Source organism: Leopardus geoffroyi, chromosome B1 (assembly GCF_018350155.1).
Source record: "Leopardus geoffroyi isolate Oge1 chromosome B1, O.geoffroyi_Oge1_pat1.0, whole genome shotgun sequence".
In the NCBI taxonomy this organism is placed as follows: Eukaryota; Metazoa; Chordata; class Mammalia; order Carnivora; family Felidae; genus Leopardus; species Leopardus geoffroyi.
Genome location: NC_059327.1, coordinates 80,848,930 through 80,864,970, shown reverse-complemented (window position 1 = coordinate 80,864,970; position 16,041 = coordinate 80,848,930). Strand labels below are relative to the sequence as shown.

The 16,041-nt window shown below is 40.8% G+C and overlaps 1 protein-coding gene across 2 annotated transcripts; it reads left to right on the top strand.

The window, feature by feature from the left end:
- Positions 1 to 549: 549 nt before the first annotated feature.
- LSM6 (LSM6 homolog, U6 small nuclear RNA and mRNA degradation associated) lies at positions 550 to 15,257 on the top strand. 2 transcript variants are annotated; one of them, XM_045466447.1, is made up of 5 exons: positions 553 to 679; positions 2,332 to 2,421; positions 9,065 to 9,180; positions 12,902 to 13,015; positions 14,972 to 15,257. In XM_045466447.1, the coding sequence occupies exons 3-5, from the start codon at positions 9,087 to 9,089 to the stop codon at positions 15,004 to 15,006; spliced, it is 243 nt and encodes an 80-aa protein (XP_045322403.1). In that variant the 5' UTR covers positions 553 to 679; positions 2,332 to 2,421; positions 9,065 to 9,086; the 3' UTR covers positions 15,007 to 15,257. The 2 variants fall into 2 exon arrangements, with proteins under 2 accessions (XP_045322407.1, XP_045322403.1); XM_045466451.1 differs by lacking the exon at positions 2,332 to 2,421 and having other exon boundaries at positions 550 to 679.
- Positions 15,258 to 16,041: the final 784 nt, after the last annotated feature.

The window sequence follows — 16,041 nt, the reverse complement described above, 5'->3', positions numbered from 1 at the left end:
CGGCCGACTTTGGCTCAGGTCATGATTTCGCGGTCCGTGGTCCGTGAGTTCGAGCCCCGCCTCCGGCTCTGTGCTGACAGTGCAGAGCCTGGAGCCTGTTTCAGATTCTGTGTCTCCCTCTCTCTCTCTCTGACCCTTCCCCCATTCATGCTCTGTCTCTCTCTGTCTCAAAAATAAATAAATGTTAAAAAAAAAATTAAAAACCCAAAAGTGGATTTAAAGATTTGAGGCTGCCTGTTTTATTTATTCATTTGCATTAACTTAATTAAGGACCTTTCTGGGTACGCGTAGTCATTACGCTAGCAGTAATACTCAGTTTAGTATGACTTCAAACTATTTCTTGCATTTCTGCCTAAAAGAAATCCTGGCTGAAAGATCACTTCCAGTTTTCCCTTTTTAAGGGTGTTTGCTTTCTGTTACAAGAGGGAGCACCAGCGCTTTCTACTTTGACCTCCAAAGCACCAACCTCGCCTTTAGGCAAAAGATTCTTGGATTTGCGCGTTCCGGCGAAGTCCTGCCTTTTCGGTCCTCGCGGGCTGCCGTAGCCAAGAAAGGCAGCACTCTGTTCCCCAGAAAAGTGCCACCTGCGGCCGCAGTTTCACTTTCGGTTTCACCCGGGTGGTCCGTGGAGGCAAGCTAGTGGCGCTGCTGGAGAGGAAGTTTGGATCCCGGCCACCAGGTGAGCCAGGAGGCTGTGCGGGCGGTTCGAGGCCCCAGGGTTCGTTCGCTCCGGGCGGGTTTGGAGAGTAGCATCCCGGATCTTGGCTAGGACGGAGCGTGGATTTCGGGGCCTGCGGATGGCGGGTGCCCGCACGATGCCGCGCTCACGGTCTCCTCCACTCCTGGAAAGGCCAGGAAGTCAGGAGGTCTGTGGTCGCCGGCCCTGAGACCCCCGCACCCCCGCCCCCGGCACCCCTCCGGGGGGCGTCTAGACCACGCGGGGATGAACGGTAGCTGCCTGGCCCCACCGAGTTGGCTTCCGAGACCAATCCTGGTGTAGAAGTTCCCGAGGGAACCCCGACATTAGCCTGCGGATTGGGCGAGAAAGCGGGCCCGGAATACACGGGCAGGCTTCGCTCGGTTCCCAGCGCTACACCGACCACGTCGGGATGGTTCCGCTGACACCCAGGAATTGAGAGCTGGACCAGCCCACCTTACCCAGTCCGTCTTACCCAGTCCTCAGGTTTCGGATGTCCACAGTTGTACGGTGTTAAGTCCTATCACCAGGACTTTTGTGTATAGGTGTGCGCGCGCTCGCTCATAGCAGGTATTTTTAGAGTGTCTAGAATTAGGCGAATGCAGATAAGGTTGGTAGTAGTGACTTAGTGTGCCACCCACGCCTTAGTAATACAGGATTATTGAAAAATTGAAAACACATAAGAATATGGTAAAGGAAGTAAGATTCACTGAAACCTTTCCGCCTGCCATTTATTTGTGTATTTTACTCTTGTATGTACTACTTTCTATTCGAGCTTAGACTCCCTATTTTATCAATTAACAGTATATACAGTCGTCCACTTTCATTTAAAAGTTCTTTCTAAAAACTTCTAATTTTCTATCTTTTGATTGGCTGCCTATTCTGCCGTTGTGTAGGGCCCATAAATGCAGCCATTGCCTGACTGTGAGGCGTTTAGGGTGTTTGAGAAGTTTTGCTTCACTTAAAAACATTTTTTTTAATGTTTATTTATTTTTGAGAGGAAGAGACAGAGTGTGAGCCGGGGAGGGGCAGAGAGAGAGAGGGAGACACAGAATCCGAAGCAGGCTCCAGGCTCTGAGCTGTCAGCACAGAGCCTGACTTGGGGCTCAAACCCTCCATCATGACCTGAGCCGAAGTTGAGCGCTTAACCGGCTGAACCACCCAGGCACCCCTTTGCTTCACTTTAGCATCCCAGGGAATACTTTGTTAAACTTAAAAAAACAAAAAAAACTGTATTTCAGATTATTTGCTTGGACTAGATTCTGAGAAGTGAAATTATTACAATAGATGCTGTGTTCTACTAAGGTCTTTTTAGATCTTCATACCCTTTGCCAAATTGTTTTTCAGAAAAGTTTTAGTAGTTTACATCATTCATGTATGATAATGCCTGTTTTCACCAAAAGAGTGATAGCTCATAATACAGTTCTAATACATCAGCCTCTCTCTCTCTGTCTCTTTTGTGGTGGTATTTCACAATTCCAATTGCTTGAATTTTGTGCAGGAGTCTAAGAGGGTTATTTGGTGTGTGTGTGTGTAAATGTATTATTGGAGCAGAAGTCAGCATAGGCTGGACTGAGTGTTAGAGCAAGATGATCTCTTAAGTGATCATCTAGCATAACTTCCTTATTTTGCAGATGAGGAGCCTGGGGCCTTGAGAGGTGAAATGAGGAGTTATCCAAGGCATACAGCTAAATTAAGTAGCAGAGCTGGGATTAGTCTCCCAAGTGAGTACTCCTTATCCTGCATTGGGTGGTCTCTCACTAGACTGTGGCATATTTGGTATGAGAATTTAAAAAAAAGGTTTACATCACTTGGATTATTCTATCCTTTGAGAATTGTGCCAAAGAACAAAGACTTAATCATCTGAGGGAACTGTAATACTGAAAAATGGGAAATTGACCATTTTCATGACCGGGATTAGAAATCCATTATTTATAATGGCAGCCCCTTCAAGATTTACTTTTTAATTTTTTTTTTAATGTTTATTCATCTTAGAGAGAGCAAGCGAGAGAGAGAGAGAGAGCACACAAGTGGGGGGGGGGGGCGGTGGGCAGAGAAGAGAGAGAGGGACAGAGGATCCAAAGCAGGCTCTGTGCTGACAGCAGCAAGTCTGATGTGCGGCTCGAACTCACAGACTGTGGGATCATGACCTGAGTCACCCAGGTGCCCCCAAGACTTTTGACAGTTGTTTTCAGATTCTCTTTATGTCAGAATAAAGGATCTAATAAGTTGTATTTTGTAGTCTATTATCTGGTTAGAATTGAGCTGTTCTCATTTATTATACCTTGAAGGTTTTTTAAAATTCTTTGTTGCTTTAAGACCAGTTGACATTTTGGGCCAAATAATCCTTTGTTGTGGAGGGCTATCTTATGGTTTGTAGAACGTGAAGCAACGCCCCTGGCCTCCATCTACTAGATATCAATAGCACCACCCTTCTCCAGAATGTCTCCAGACATTTCCCAATATCCCCACTTGCTTACAGGAATTACTTGGGGAACTTTATAAAAATCTGACAGTGCCCCTTGCTCGGGGAGTCTGATTAGCAGCAGGCTTCAGGAATCTGTATTTTAACAAGCATCTCTGTTGACTCCATGCAGTTGGTTCTTACGTAACACAGAAACATTTCAGTTTTCTTCATTCTTCTTTTATTTGATGGTCAGTAATAGAGTTATTACTGTGCTGTAGCTATTTAAGTGCACAGATGATACCATGCTAGTTACTATAACCGTAGTTTGTGGGTCAGGGAGAAAGAGACAGGGATTTTCCTTGGCACTGACATTAAATGCCCCCCACAGGCTTGGCTAGTGAGCTTACGAACCAGGGATACTATTTTCCCTGCCTCTGAGAAGCTTAGAACCTACCGTGGGAGACTGGTCAACAGGAAGACTACAGAACGGCCTGAGAAGTGGAAAGTGGTACCCTGAGGGCTGAGGTTCCTGGCTCACATGAGAGGGGTGTGGGGAGGAGGGATTGGTATGAAGCCTTCAGAAGGGGGCCAGGTATGCCCCTGTCTCAAAAGGGAGATGTTTAGGGAGCGGCTCTCCGTGTCTGATGCCCTCTCCGTCCAGGGCTGTGTGTGTTTACTTGGGTTGTCATGTTGTGTTTCATTGTGATTTTTTATTTATTTATTTTTTTACTTTTCACATTTTTTTCACCCGAAGCTGTCAGTGTGCTATAAATAGGTGAAAGTTTACTAGTGAACATTGCCAAGAAACCAGGATTTGCATGGTTTGCAAATCTGCAAATCATCTGCTCAATAACGCAACTCTTGAAATCACATCAGATCTCCTTCTGAACCTTTGACCATTGTATTTCTTCACAGGCTATTTGTCACTTGAGGCATTTTCCCTCCAGTGCTCCTAGTCTCCACCCAGATCTCCACTTACATCTCCATGCACGTCTGTGGCCATGCTCCAGGCTTAGCAGGAGAATCTAGACATATTCAAAAGGGCAGCTTTGAAAGGGCTTAGGCTTTGGGACCAAAAGCCTTACTTCTGCTTACCACCTTGCAGGGTTACTGTGTGAATTGCTTGTGAATCTAACATACATAGTTGGATGAATAAAATTTGTTTTTTTTCCCCCCATTCTTTTACCAAAAAAAAAAAAAAAAAGAAAAAAGTCTCTGCAGGGCAGTTTGCAGATGTTCTTATACTGGACCTCTCATCTCAGTAGCTTCTGGCAGAAAATATACAGCCTTTGACTTAATAGCCATTTCTGAAAATAGGTCATTTAAAACAAGCCTGAGTAGGAGGCAGGGGAGGGAGAGAGCCATAGAGGTGATTATGGCTTTAATTTTGAAGGGAGAAGTTTTATCAAGGTGACCCCTGCAGAAAGGAGGCCTTTTTCTTCTTATGTGTTTATGGTTCAAGAGGCTTTTCTCTCACTTCAGAAATGGTCAGAACTGTTCCTTCTGCCGTAACCAATTTAAAAGATGAACACTTAAAATTACGTGAGCCAAGTGATGGGAAAAATTGTGATGTTGAGACCAATTTACTCACACAAAATGGATTTATGGGCCAGTCATTAAGTAACAGGGAGTACCCAGGAAGCCTAATGAAGATGAATGTAAAAGACGTGGCCTCCTAAAGTGATGGATAAAATGTGTTTGAAGCAACCACCCTCTTTTCAAAAAACTTTTAAAATGTTTGTTTGTTTTTTTTCCAAGAGATTCTGCAGAACGAAGATGTCCTGGAGAATAAATGCAAAGCTTGGTATTAGTCTTTCCTTTCATGTGGCTCACAGTCTTTTGAGGGAGAAAGGACTTGTATATAAAAAAGTAGAGAATATAAAAGAGAGTAGTGACAGATGATATCAAATCCCAACCAAATGGGAAACTCATCCTGCCAGAACTAAGTGAGCTGGTCACCTCCACTCTGCTGTGGAAGGTAGCAGGTGGAGCTCATGTGAGTCTCTCCTTAGAAGCCCCTCGTGTTCCCCTCCACTGACACAGTATTCCCCATACTTGCCGGTTCAGAAGGGTCTGCTGGGCATGTGCAAACCGGTTCCAGGGTTCTTTCCCGCACCCGCCGAATCAGAATCCCGAAGTGAGCCAATTGATTGATGTTTAGGAAACTGACTTAGCGGCTGGAGCCCAAGCTCTTTTAGCCTGACTTGCCCTGCCTGCCAGAAATGTGGCCCTTCACCCTTCTGCAGCTACATTTTGTCTTCCTTGCCTGTGTAGCATTTTCTCCTCAAACCCAAACACACAGTCTGCTGCCTTTGCCAAGATTTCTGTCCTTTCAGCCAGTGGACTCCTTTTCCTTCCCACTCAGTTCAGATGTCTCCCCCAGGAATCCTTTGACCCACCAAGCCTGCGCTAAGCGAGCTTCTCTGTGTGCTGCTCCCTGCACAATTCTGTCCAAATACATTACAACTTTTTTAAAAAGTTCTCCATTGGCCTGTCCTTGTGCCAGCTCTGGAGCGCAAAGTCTGAGGGCCCAAGGCTATGTGTGTCTCATTAGTCTCACACCCTCAGCCTCTGCGCCTGACACTTGGGCGCTCACTTAGGCGCTGTACAAAAGTTAGAAGTGTTGAATGCCTTCAGGAAGAGATTGATGTTAATGGGAGTAAAAATGTGGCTTAATGGCAGAGGTGTGATCTTTGATGAGCTTAGAAGGATATTATCTATGCTCTTTAAAAAGGTGAAGAAAGAAGATGAGTAACATTTTTAAAATAATTAATACCAGCAGTTGTCGAGGTTTGTGGTCTTTTTTTTTCTGTCATTAACTTAACTTTGGACAAGGTAGTTAATAATATTCCTGTCAACTAGATTTTCACGTGACAATGCATTCTAGTGTTTTTTTTTTAACACAAGATAAACAGCTAGTTTCATCTCAAGTCTTGTACCTAGAAAGTGCCATAATGGGATTTCCCATCTAATAGGAAATGAGCCTGACTCATGAGTTGAGTCTCTATCAGGCCTTTGGGGTTAATAGTCTCTCTGGCCTGTTCAACCACAAAACAGCACGTGTTCAGGACATAAATGAGGCAGTTTATAGACGAATGGGAAGATTAGTTTGTTTTTACTAAACCCGTCAAGAGTACTGAATCTGTTACAAGGTTTACTTTGTAATATTTTTTCTTGTGTTCAAAACAACATAAAATTGTTGTGTGGTCTGAGTCTTGAATGAATAGTGATTGTACTGAATAGCAGTTGTAATTCCACTTATCTATTGAGACTGTAGCTACAAAAATAAACTGGCAATCCAGTGGAAAAGTTAAATTAAAATTTCCTGAGTAAAATAATTAGCTGATCACATTTTTAAAGTCTTTCAAGTCTTGGGGAGATGGAGTAGGGAATGGTCCAAATAACAGCTCCAAATTCAAGAATACTTTGTGAAATTTGCATTTTCTTTTGTTTAACTTAGGATGTTGACTTTTCATGGTTACAGAAAATTATTTTACTGAAATTATACTCCCTTTGTTTACTCACACTCTTTGAACAAGAGTTTAAATTCTTCTAGATTCTAAGTTTTTTAAGGTCAGAACCTGTGTGAATGAGGTGTTTGTGAATTTCTTTGAAAATATGTGCAGACAGACACGTGTTTGTTGAAGAAATGAAAAGCCGACAACCTAGCATTCTACCTTACCCAAACTGCTGAGCCAGCACAGATTCACTTTGAGAAGATCTGCAAACAATGTTCCTAACCCTGAATTCAGGTCATTGAGTGAACAGATTTGGAGTGAAATAAGCTGGGCTGTTTCTGGAAGAATGTGTTACGAAAATGTTGATTGAAAACAATTTGAGTTTTTGAGCAGAATCCTTCAAATATTGTATCCATACTGATTTTTAAGTGTCAATACTATATGGCTACTAAAGAATAGCTTCATTTGACTGAAACAGAAAAATTAATTTTCAAATTCCTTTTGCTATCAGTTTTTGCTTAAGTAACCACAGTTTTGTTACATTGGTTTACCAGAATATTTTGGGCCAGATAACTGTTATATAACAAGATGAGTTTTGAAAGGAGTCTTTGGCAATTATGTATGTTTGATCTGGGTATATAATACTCTGTATTTCAGAGTCCTATTCTTGAATAAGACTTTTTCTTACTAAAAGGCAACGTATGGAATGGGAGAAGATACTTGCAAGAGACATATCTGATAAAGGGTTTAGTATCCAAAATATACATAAAAAAACTTCTAAAACTCAACACCCAAAAAACAAGTAATCCAATTAAAAAATGGGCAGAAGACATGAACAGGCATTTCTCCCAAGAAGACATACAGCTGGCCAACAGACACATGAAAAGGTGCTCATCACTGATCATCAAGGAAATGCAAATCAAAACCACAATGAGATAATCATGTCACACCTATCAGAATGACTAAAATCCACAGTGCTAGAAACAGCAGGTGTTGGCAAGGATGTGGAGAAAAAGGAACCCTATTGCGCTTTTGATGGGAATGCAAACTGGTACAGCCACTCTGGAAAACAGTATGGGGGTTCCTCGAAAGTTAAAAATTGAACTACCCTATGAAAGCATGTACCAAAGAATATGAAAACATTAATTCAAAGGGATACATGCACCCCAGATTTTATTTATAGCAGCATTATTTACAATAGCCAAATTTTGGAAGCAGCCCAAGTGTCCATCAGCTGATGAATGGATAAAGAAGAAGTGGTGTATATATACAGTGGAATATCATTCAGCTATAAAAAGAATGAAATCTTGCCATTTGTAATGACATGGATGGAGCTAGGGAGTATTAGTGATGCAAAAGTGAAATAAGCCAGTTGGAGAAAGACAAATACCATATGATTTCTCTCATATGTAGAATTTAAGAAACAAAACAAACAAAGGGAAAAGAAGAGAGAGACAAACCAAGAAACAGACTCTTAACTGTAGAGAACGGACGGTTACCAGAGGGGAGGTGGGTGGGGGGGATGGGTGAAATAAATGATGGGGATTAAGGAATACTCTTGTGATGAGCACCAGGTGATTAAAATAAAAATTAAAAGATAATTACATAGAGTATATATCTTTATTATAATAGAGGAAATCAAAATCTCTGGCTGCATTAGCAACTTTCAGGAGGCTATATAAGGTTATGATTAAGAGCATGAGCTGGTCATCCACTTACTGGCCATGTGCCAGAGTAGGACCTCTGTGTCTTTTTCTTCATCTGTAAAATGAAGATTAAAAACAAAACCTGCCCCATAAGGTAGTGAGGTTTAAATGGATTAATACATAAAAGCGCTTAGGTAAGTGCTGACATACAGTACACTCAAATACTAGCTCTCAATTATGATTATAATTATTTTGAGAAACGCTGTTTTGGCATCAGTCGTTTGTAAATATGTCTACATCATATAACATAGACTTTAAAATATGACTGATTTGAGCTTGAATGTTGCTTCCATCACATTTGGGGGGCAAATTATTCCAACTTTTTGAGCTGTTATTTTCATTAGCAAAATGGAGGTATTAAGACATTCTTCCCATGGTTCCTACAAAGATCAAATGCGATAGTGGTTATAAGGATCTTAGAGTGCTCAGCATAGAGAAAGCATTCAGCAAATGATGGAGGTGGCCGTGGCTGCAATGCATATACTGACAGTGTGTGAGACAGTAGTGACAAACGATTAAGAATAGGGGCTCTATTCACACAGGGGGCTGTGGTGAAGCTGTGTCATAGGGTCGCTGTGGGTTACCTGAGTGAGATAATGCATTCATTTAGTATTTCGCTGTACATACTGGAAACATGTCAGCTGCCCTGTTGTGATAGCAGTAGTGAATGATGTTGAGTCTTCATCTGTGGTCCTTTGATACTTGACTTCCTACAGATACGTTAAAGGTTTCCAGGCTTTTTGTTGTTGTTGTTGAATAATTAACTTTTGCCTTCACTTTTATTACCCCCTTTCAGATTCTTGATCAGGATTGTTAAAATGAGTCTACGGAAACAAACCCCGAGTGACTTCTTAAAGCAAATCATTGGACGACCAGTTGTGGTAAAATTGAATTCTGGAGTGGATTATCGAGGTAGTGTTTTCATGCTTCATCCTCACTGGTGCAACTAAATAAGTAAATATGACTTAACTGGTTTTTATTAATGTCTTAAACATATCCAGAAGACCAAAAAAGTATGGGTTCTCCGTAGTTTTTATGCCTATTTCTTTTCTACCCCTGAGATGGTTCCTTTTGGAGACAGTGCAGGTAGCAGAGTGTGTGCTTCTGACTTCCGCTGTGATTTGTGTGACTGCTGTCTCCTGTCTGTGCTTTGAGACTGTGTGTGCCTAAGCTTCCTGGTAAGAGCCAGGGTTCTCAGTCACCTGGGGCATAAATAACCAGGTACAGAAGAACACCTTAGCCCAGCAGCATTCATTTTTGCCAAAGTAGTCACGAATGACAAGCAGCTGTTTAGACAGTATCATTTTACAACATGAACTTCCCACTCTTACAATATGCGTGGACTCCAGATACACCTTTCTTTTCTTTTAGAGAATGCTCTTTTTAAGAGGCTGTGACACTACTGAAATTAACTTTGTGGGGGAAAAATGGTATCACACATGCCATTTTTTTTTTAAATTTTTTTTGTTTAATGTTTATTTATTATTGAGACAGAGAGAGACAGAGCATGAACAGGGGAGGGTCAGAGAGAGAGGGAGACACAGAATCTGAAGTGGGCTCCAGGCTCTGAGCTGTCTGCACAGAGCCCGACGCGGGGCTCGAACTCACGGACCGTGAGATCATGACCTGAGCCGAAGTTGGACGCTTAACCGACTGAGCCACCCAGGCGCCCCTCACATGCCATTTTTAAAAGTTACTAAATTCCTAATCTTCCAAAATTTAAGTATGTTTAATTACCTGGAATATTTCACGGGTGCAGATAATGAATTCATTAGCAGAGTAAAGCCTTTTGTCTCTTTTCTGAATGATGATAGTAATCTTGAATTTTTTCCTCTTTCCACACATGCAAATTTAATATTACTGAGAACTTACTGTGTGTCCATTGTGTGCTAATCATTTCAATTTCCAATTTATCTTCACGTAAATCCTTTGAGATACCTGTTTATCCCCATCTAGTAAGGGAGGAGCTAGGACTCCCAACTCAAGCTTAACTTAAAAGCCTTGTTAAGAAATTACTCTACTGTTTTTGTACGGCTTTAGTTTCTTGATGTCAACAACATACCTCCAGTTTAGTTTGATTTTTGTAGTAGAACTAATGGATTTATACTGAATACTGAGATAGAAAGTCTCTATGTACCGCTTTACACCCATAAACTTTTGATGAGCCCAAAGGAGATACCAGACTTCTAGAGATTTGAACATATTTGCCAGTCGTTTAGGGTAGGGACGTTATGTTCAATATCTTCTCAGAATCCACTTCATTGGGGAGATTAGCCAGCCTAGCCTGACTTTTTTTTCTCTATCCTCATTAGGGAAATTTTTTGAATTTGTAAAGGTAATATATGTGTTTTTCCTTTTTTCTTTTTTTCTTTTTTTTTTTTTTTTTAGGCAAGTTCAAAGCAAATAATGAAGAAAAGTATATAGAAGAAAGCAGTCGCTCCAAATTTTCCATTGAGATAATCAGGCTTACCAATTGGGACCTGTGTCCATATAAGCATAATTTTATATAAATGGAATGATCTGTACATACGCCCTTATTTTCTTTTTTTACATTAAAAACAATGCAATCAGTTCTCTGACACTACATAATGTTTAATGCTGCATAGGAGTACCTTGTGTGGATGTACCACCACTTTGTTTTTGTTTTTAACTAGTTTCCTGTTAATGGACATGTAGGTATTTACCGAGTTTTTGCTATTTTAAGTAAACAACTCCGCTTCTTTGACATGTATTTTGAACACTTGTCCAAGTATTTCTTTAGAAGAAATCCTCTGGGCTAGGATTTCTGTGTTAATGAGCTTGCCAAGTGGCCCTCTAGTCGGGGCAGATGGGTTTATTCTTCTCTGTGTTCTCACCAACCCTTGTATTAGCCTTGTTTTCAACTTTTCCATTCTAATTGGCAACAAGTAATAGTTTCATTTTGTTTCTGTTTCTTTGTTTACTAGTGAAGCTGAACGCCTTTCACATGGCTAGTAACCATAATGATTGAATTAAAAAACCCAGCTCTCTGTAACAATTTCTCTTGAAGTTTAAAGAAAACTTTGTTTCTTCTGTTATTCATAGTAGTTTATCCCTTAGAGAAGGGAGGGGGTTACAATTACAACCTCCTGGAATCTTTTTCGTAAAACAACCTTTGCCAGGAGAAGGGATATTTTTATTAGTGAATATTTCATTTTGGAATGCCTTTAGTTAAGTTTAAAATAGATTTGCATATCATGTTTCAGAAGTTTCCTGCCCGTTTAGGATTATGGTTTTGATGTAGAATGATACAGCAGGAAATAAACTACAAAGTTACATCCTAAACTTTCTTTTGATAGGAAATAATTGTTAGTAATTGTCCATAATCTATTCTGTTTCTCTGAAAGTGTGCAGCTTCTAGCAGAATTCCGTTAGGTTAACGTCTTGTGTTCTCATGACACACACAATTGGGAAAAGAAACTTTTTGTTTAGAGGAAAATGGGGGCAGAGGCAGAGTGAGGAGCATATTAACGAAGTGGAGGCCAAATGAAGCCATTGACTTGACTAATTGAATCAAGTTTGTACTGTTTGTTTTCACTTAATTTTTTTTTTCTAGAAAATACCACTTTAAGTTAAAGACCTGGACTTAGAGGCTTATATATTTTCACCTTTTGGAAAAAACAAAAAACAAAACAAACAAACAACTTGCCCTGATTTTATTTATATATATATATATATATATATATATATATATATATATATACACACACACACACACACACACACATATATATATACACACACATATATATGTGTGTATATATATATATATACACACATATATGTATGTGTGTATATATATATATATATATATATATATATCAGGGCAAGTTTTGCACAATTTATGCCATTTTAACACAATTAAAAACATTCACTCAAACAGTTTTTCCTTAAAAGCTCCTCAGAACGTCTTGGGCCACTATTTCTATATTAGTCTGGATTTGAAAATATTCTAACTGTGACAAAACAGAAAGGGATGTGTTATAATGCAATATGTTGCCCTCTCTTCTCAAGCTGCTCTTCACTGTGAGTCACAGCTTTAAGATGTGCCTTCAGGAGCACCTGCTGTCTCTTCTTCTATTATTTTAACAGATTGTGGAGACTTCCTCTTAACCCTGGAGTACATTCATCTGCTGCAGTAGATGTTGCGAAAGAATGCAATAAATCTGCCAGACCCATATTTCACTTAGTGGCTGAAGTAAGAAATGCCACTGGAAGCGAGGAGTCTTGGCCAGTGGTCATTTGTTCCTGCATAATTGCCCACTCCTGATTTTAGCTTTCAAAGGATGGTGTCTTATTTGGAACATGCTTGTTCTGTTATTTTTGGGAAGGCTTTAGAACTTGCTGTTGTTATCACACATACCACAAAGGAAGTGACAGTTTGATGTTTTCCCTCTTAGCAGTGGGTATATGACTGCTTTCACACTGTATGCTTCTTAGCCTTCCTTCACAGTGGCACAGAATGAACCGATCCGAGTTTTATTTACAGTGTGAATTTTTATATTAAGCATGTAAGAGCTAACAAATAAAGAGATTGTCAGCTCTAAGGTATACCCTGTAATTTTCAACTCTGACTTGCTTTAAGTATCTTCTCTTTGACTAAATCTGCCTCCAGGGGTCCTGGCTTGCCTGGATGGCTACATGAATATAGCCTTGGAGCAGACGGAAGAATATGTAAATGGACAGCTGAAGAATAAGTACGGGGATGCATTTATCCGTGGAAACAATGGTAATGTTCTCTCACTGTACAGTTGTGTAACACCCAAAATAAGCCTTTTTGTTTATAATCAGGATCCCCAGCAGATTTTCTACATAATTCAAAAGTTTAGTTTTAGTTTTGCCTTGTTAATTTTTAACTTCTTATATCTTGGATCTTCATTGTGACCATTTTTTTTAAGACGCCTCCTGGAGTTTTAGAATAGGCATTCTCACCTTCCCTCTCTTTGCTAATGAAGAACCGAGGGGCATTAGTATACTGACCCAGAACCGGGTACTTTTGAATACAGTTGATTATATTCCCCCAACACCGCCTCTCACAGTGGCAGTTGGAGCCAAAACGATGGCCCCTGTTTCCCCGCTGTCTTTGGTTTGCATCATTTGGCAGTCAGCTTGTCCTGTGTGTCCTTTTCTGTCTTAAACATTCAAATGCCTGTTGTGGAGGTTTGCATCCTTTAGTTTGGCAAAAAAAAAAAAAAAAAAAAAAAAAAAGACAAAATAGGAAATAGGGTTCTAAAGTTACTCTGCTAGTATATTGCTATGATTATTACAGTTACTTTTAAGTACCTTGTTTTAAACAGTTATCATTAGAGTCGTATTTGAGTTTCTCAGGGGGAAGGGAGAGACATCAAAACTGTGGTAACTGCCCTTCGACCCATCCCCACTCTTTGGTCCCATCCCTCAAATGGAGTTCAGGTTTTTTATGGACGTGCATTCTTTGGTTCTGGGTAATTTCTTCATCCGCCTTTCCAGCTGTATCTCTGCTCTGAACTAAGCATCCTGACTTATTGTAGGTGTTCTGTCTCCTGTTCTTACAGTACCACATTTTCTCACATCCTCTCTTTTTTTTTACATCTTTTGCTGGCTTTTTAGTCTTCCCAACATGGAAAATTTCCTCTCTGTTTTTTTTGTATTATTCTTATTTTACTCCCTCCATTTACTAGAAATGTTATGCTCTCTGCCCATCTCCAGACAGCTGAGAGCAGTAGCCACCTGTGAGTGGTGACAGGCTAGATCCTGTCACATGCACACCACATCTAGCGCTTGTCCAGTTTCCCAGGCGTGTTTTTGCTGTCATTCTGATGATTCCCTTCATGTAACTTTTTCCACTATGTAATCAGCAGTAGTTCTCTTTAGCCCCCCCAGATTTACATCTTTGTCTCTTAAAGAGGATCCCGACTTACTTGTTTAATTTGTGCTACGTTCTTTGGTCAAAATGCCTTTTAATGTCGCTTTGAAGAGCCGTGTCGGAGTCTCAGTAGGCAGGGGGGTAGGGGGTGGGAAGAACGCCTCCGGCGAAAGCCTGACCAGAGTCCCCCTAGTTCTCACATTTCGTCTTGTTCTCATGGACTACCACATACCCTGAAGGGTCCAGTTTGGGTGTTCACAAGAGGACTAGGTGAGCAAAACTTTGGGTAACACCAAAGGTTGATATTTTAAAAGGGAACTCAGAATAAAACTTGTAGTATTTTAAAAACAAGAACAGAAGCAAAACAAACAAAAAAAACCCCACAAAAACTCCTCAGCCCTTGTTTATCGCGTTGTAATTAAAGAATAGTAAACAGCAAGTTTAGAGTTTTTATTGGCGAGATGGATGGAAATGGTTTTTATTGTTAATCTGAAGTCTCCCCTGGTGGGTTTACTGATTTGCTTTCCTACAAGCATAATAAATCTGCAATTATAAAACATTCTTAGATTCCAGGGATTTTCACATCCCTTCTGTTTCGTCCTCCTGGTCTCAGTTTGTAGTCACATGTACAGCCAGCACTAGAACACAGGCCTGTAAGACATCAGACGTGCGTCTAGATTCATGAAACTAGTTTTTCAGTCGTCCTAGACTTTTTCGTGTCGTATGAAAATTCCCTTTAAATTTGCAGAGATGTTAGGCCAACATCTATTTGCTTTTAGAACTTGCTGTTGTGAGACTTAAGCACAGGTTTTTTTCAACATATTTATTTTTTCTTTTCAGTATTGTATATAAGTACACAGAAGAGAAGGATGTGAAGACGCCAGGAGTACAATACTTTTCATACTGGGGTATATTTTTTTATGAGATTTTTGGGGGTTCCTTTGTGACTTCCACTTGTCCCATTTCATAATAGTTGGTGATTTTTCACTGACCTACGAGGAAGAGAAATGTACAGAATTGTGATAATGTAATTGCGACGCGTTCCTTCCTATTTAAGTTTCAGTCATTTCCTTTTACCTCTGTGTCAGTGTGCAGAAAGCAAAAGAATAAAAAAAGAAAGAAAAGCCGTTGCCCTGTACGTGATTTTAACCCAAGGCTGCAGCAGTGTCATATGCTCTGATTGCTTTACTTACTTGTCTGATGAAAGGATGCATGCGGTGGTAATTAAAACATTTTAGAGACGTCCTTCTTTAGCCCATCGCCTTCGATTTGCCACACAAAATGCGTGAGTGGAAATGTTCGACCAAGGCCTCCGGTTTCAGTCGGAGGCTGAGAAGGGTTTGTGAAGTCAGAAGTTCAGCCTCTGATTCTGTCACCTGGATAGAAAGTAGAGCTGGGGATCCGCAACAGCAGTGGGAATCTGAATGGAGTTGCGGGGGAGACCCAAACTCCAGTTAGCAAAAAGCACCCCAGTTAAGCCAGGTCTGTCTGCAGTCACCTTGCACCTCCTGTGCAGTTAGACTTGTTAGGTTTTCTCGCCTTCTTTCAGGAGCATTGGCATCAGTGTCCTTCTCTAATTTTTATGAAGCTCAGCAGGGGAGGAGCCAGTCACGTACATATGTCTGTCTGGCAGTGGTTTCCATTAAAGCAAAGCCTGGAGTTTGTAAACTTACTCAGGTTCCAGTTGCTTCACCGTGATTGGGGGAGAATTTCTCCTCACCCCCCGCTGGGGAGGGGCTCCTGGGAAGCCTTTCTCTCAGATCCAAGCTGTGTGGGAGTGTGATGTTGTCCAGGAGCAGAGCACCAAGCATTCACGTTGCTTGGCACAAGGCGGCCCCCTCTGCATTATGTGACTCCCGCTGAGAGGGTTTTCACAGTTTATTAATGAGATTTCCACAACCCCGCTTTAT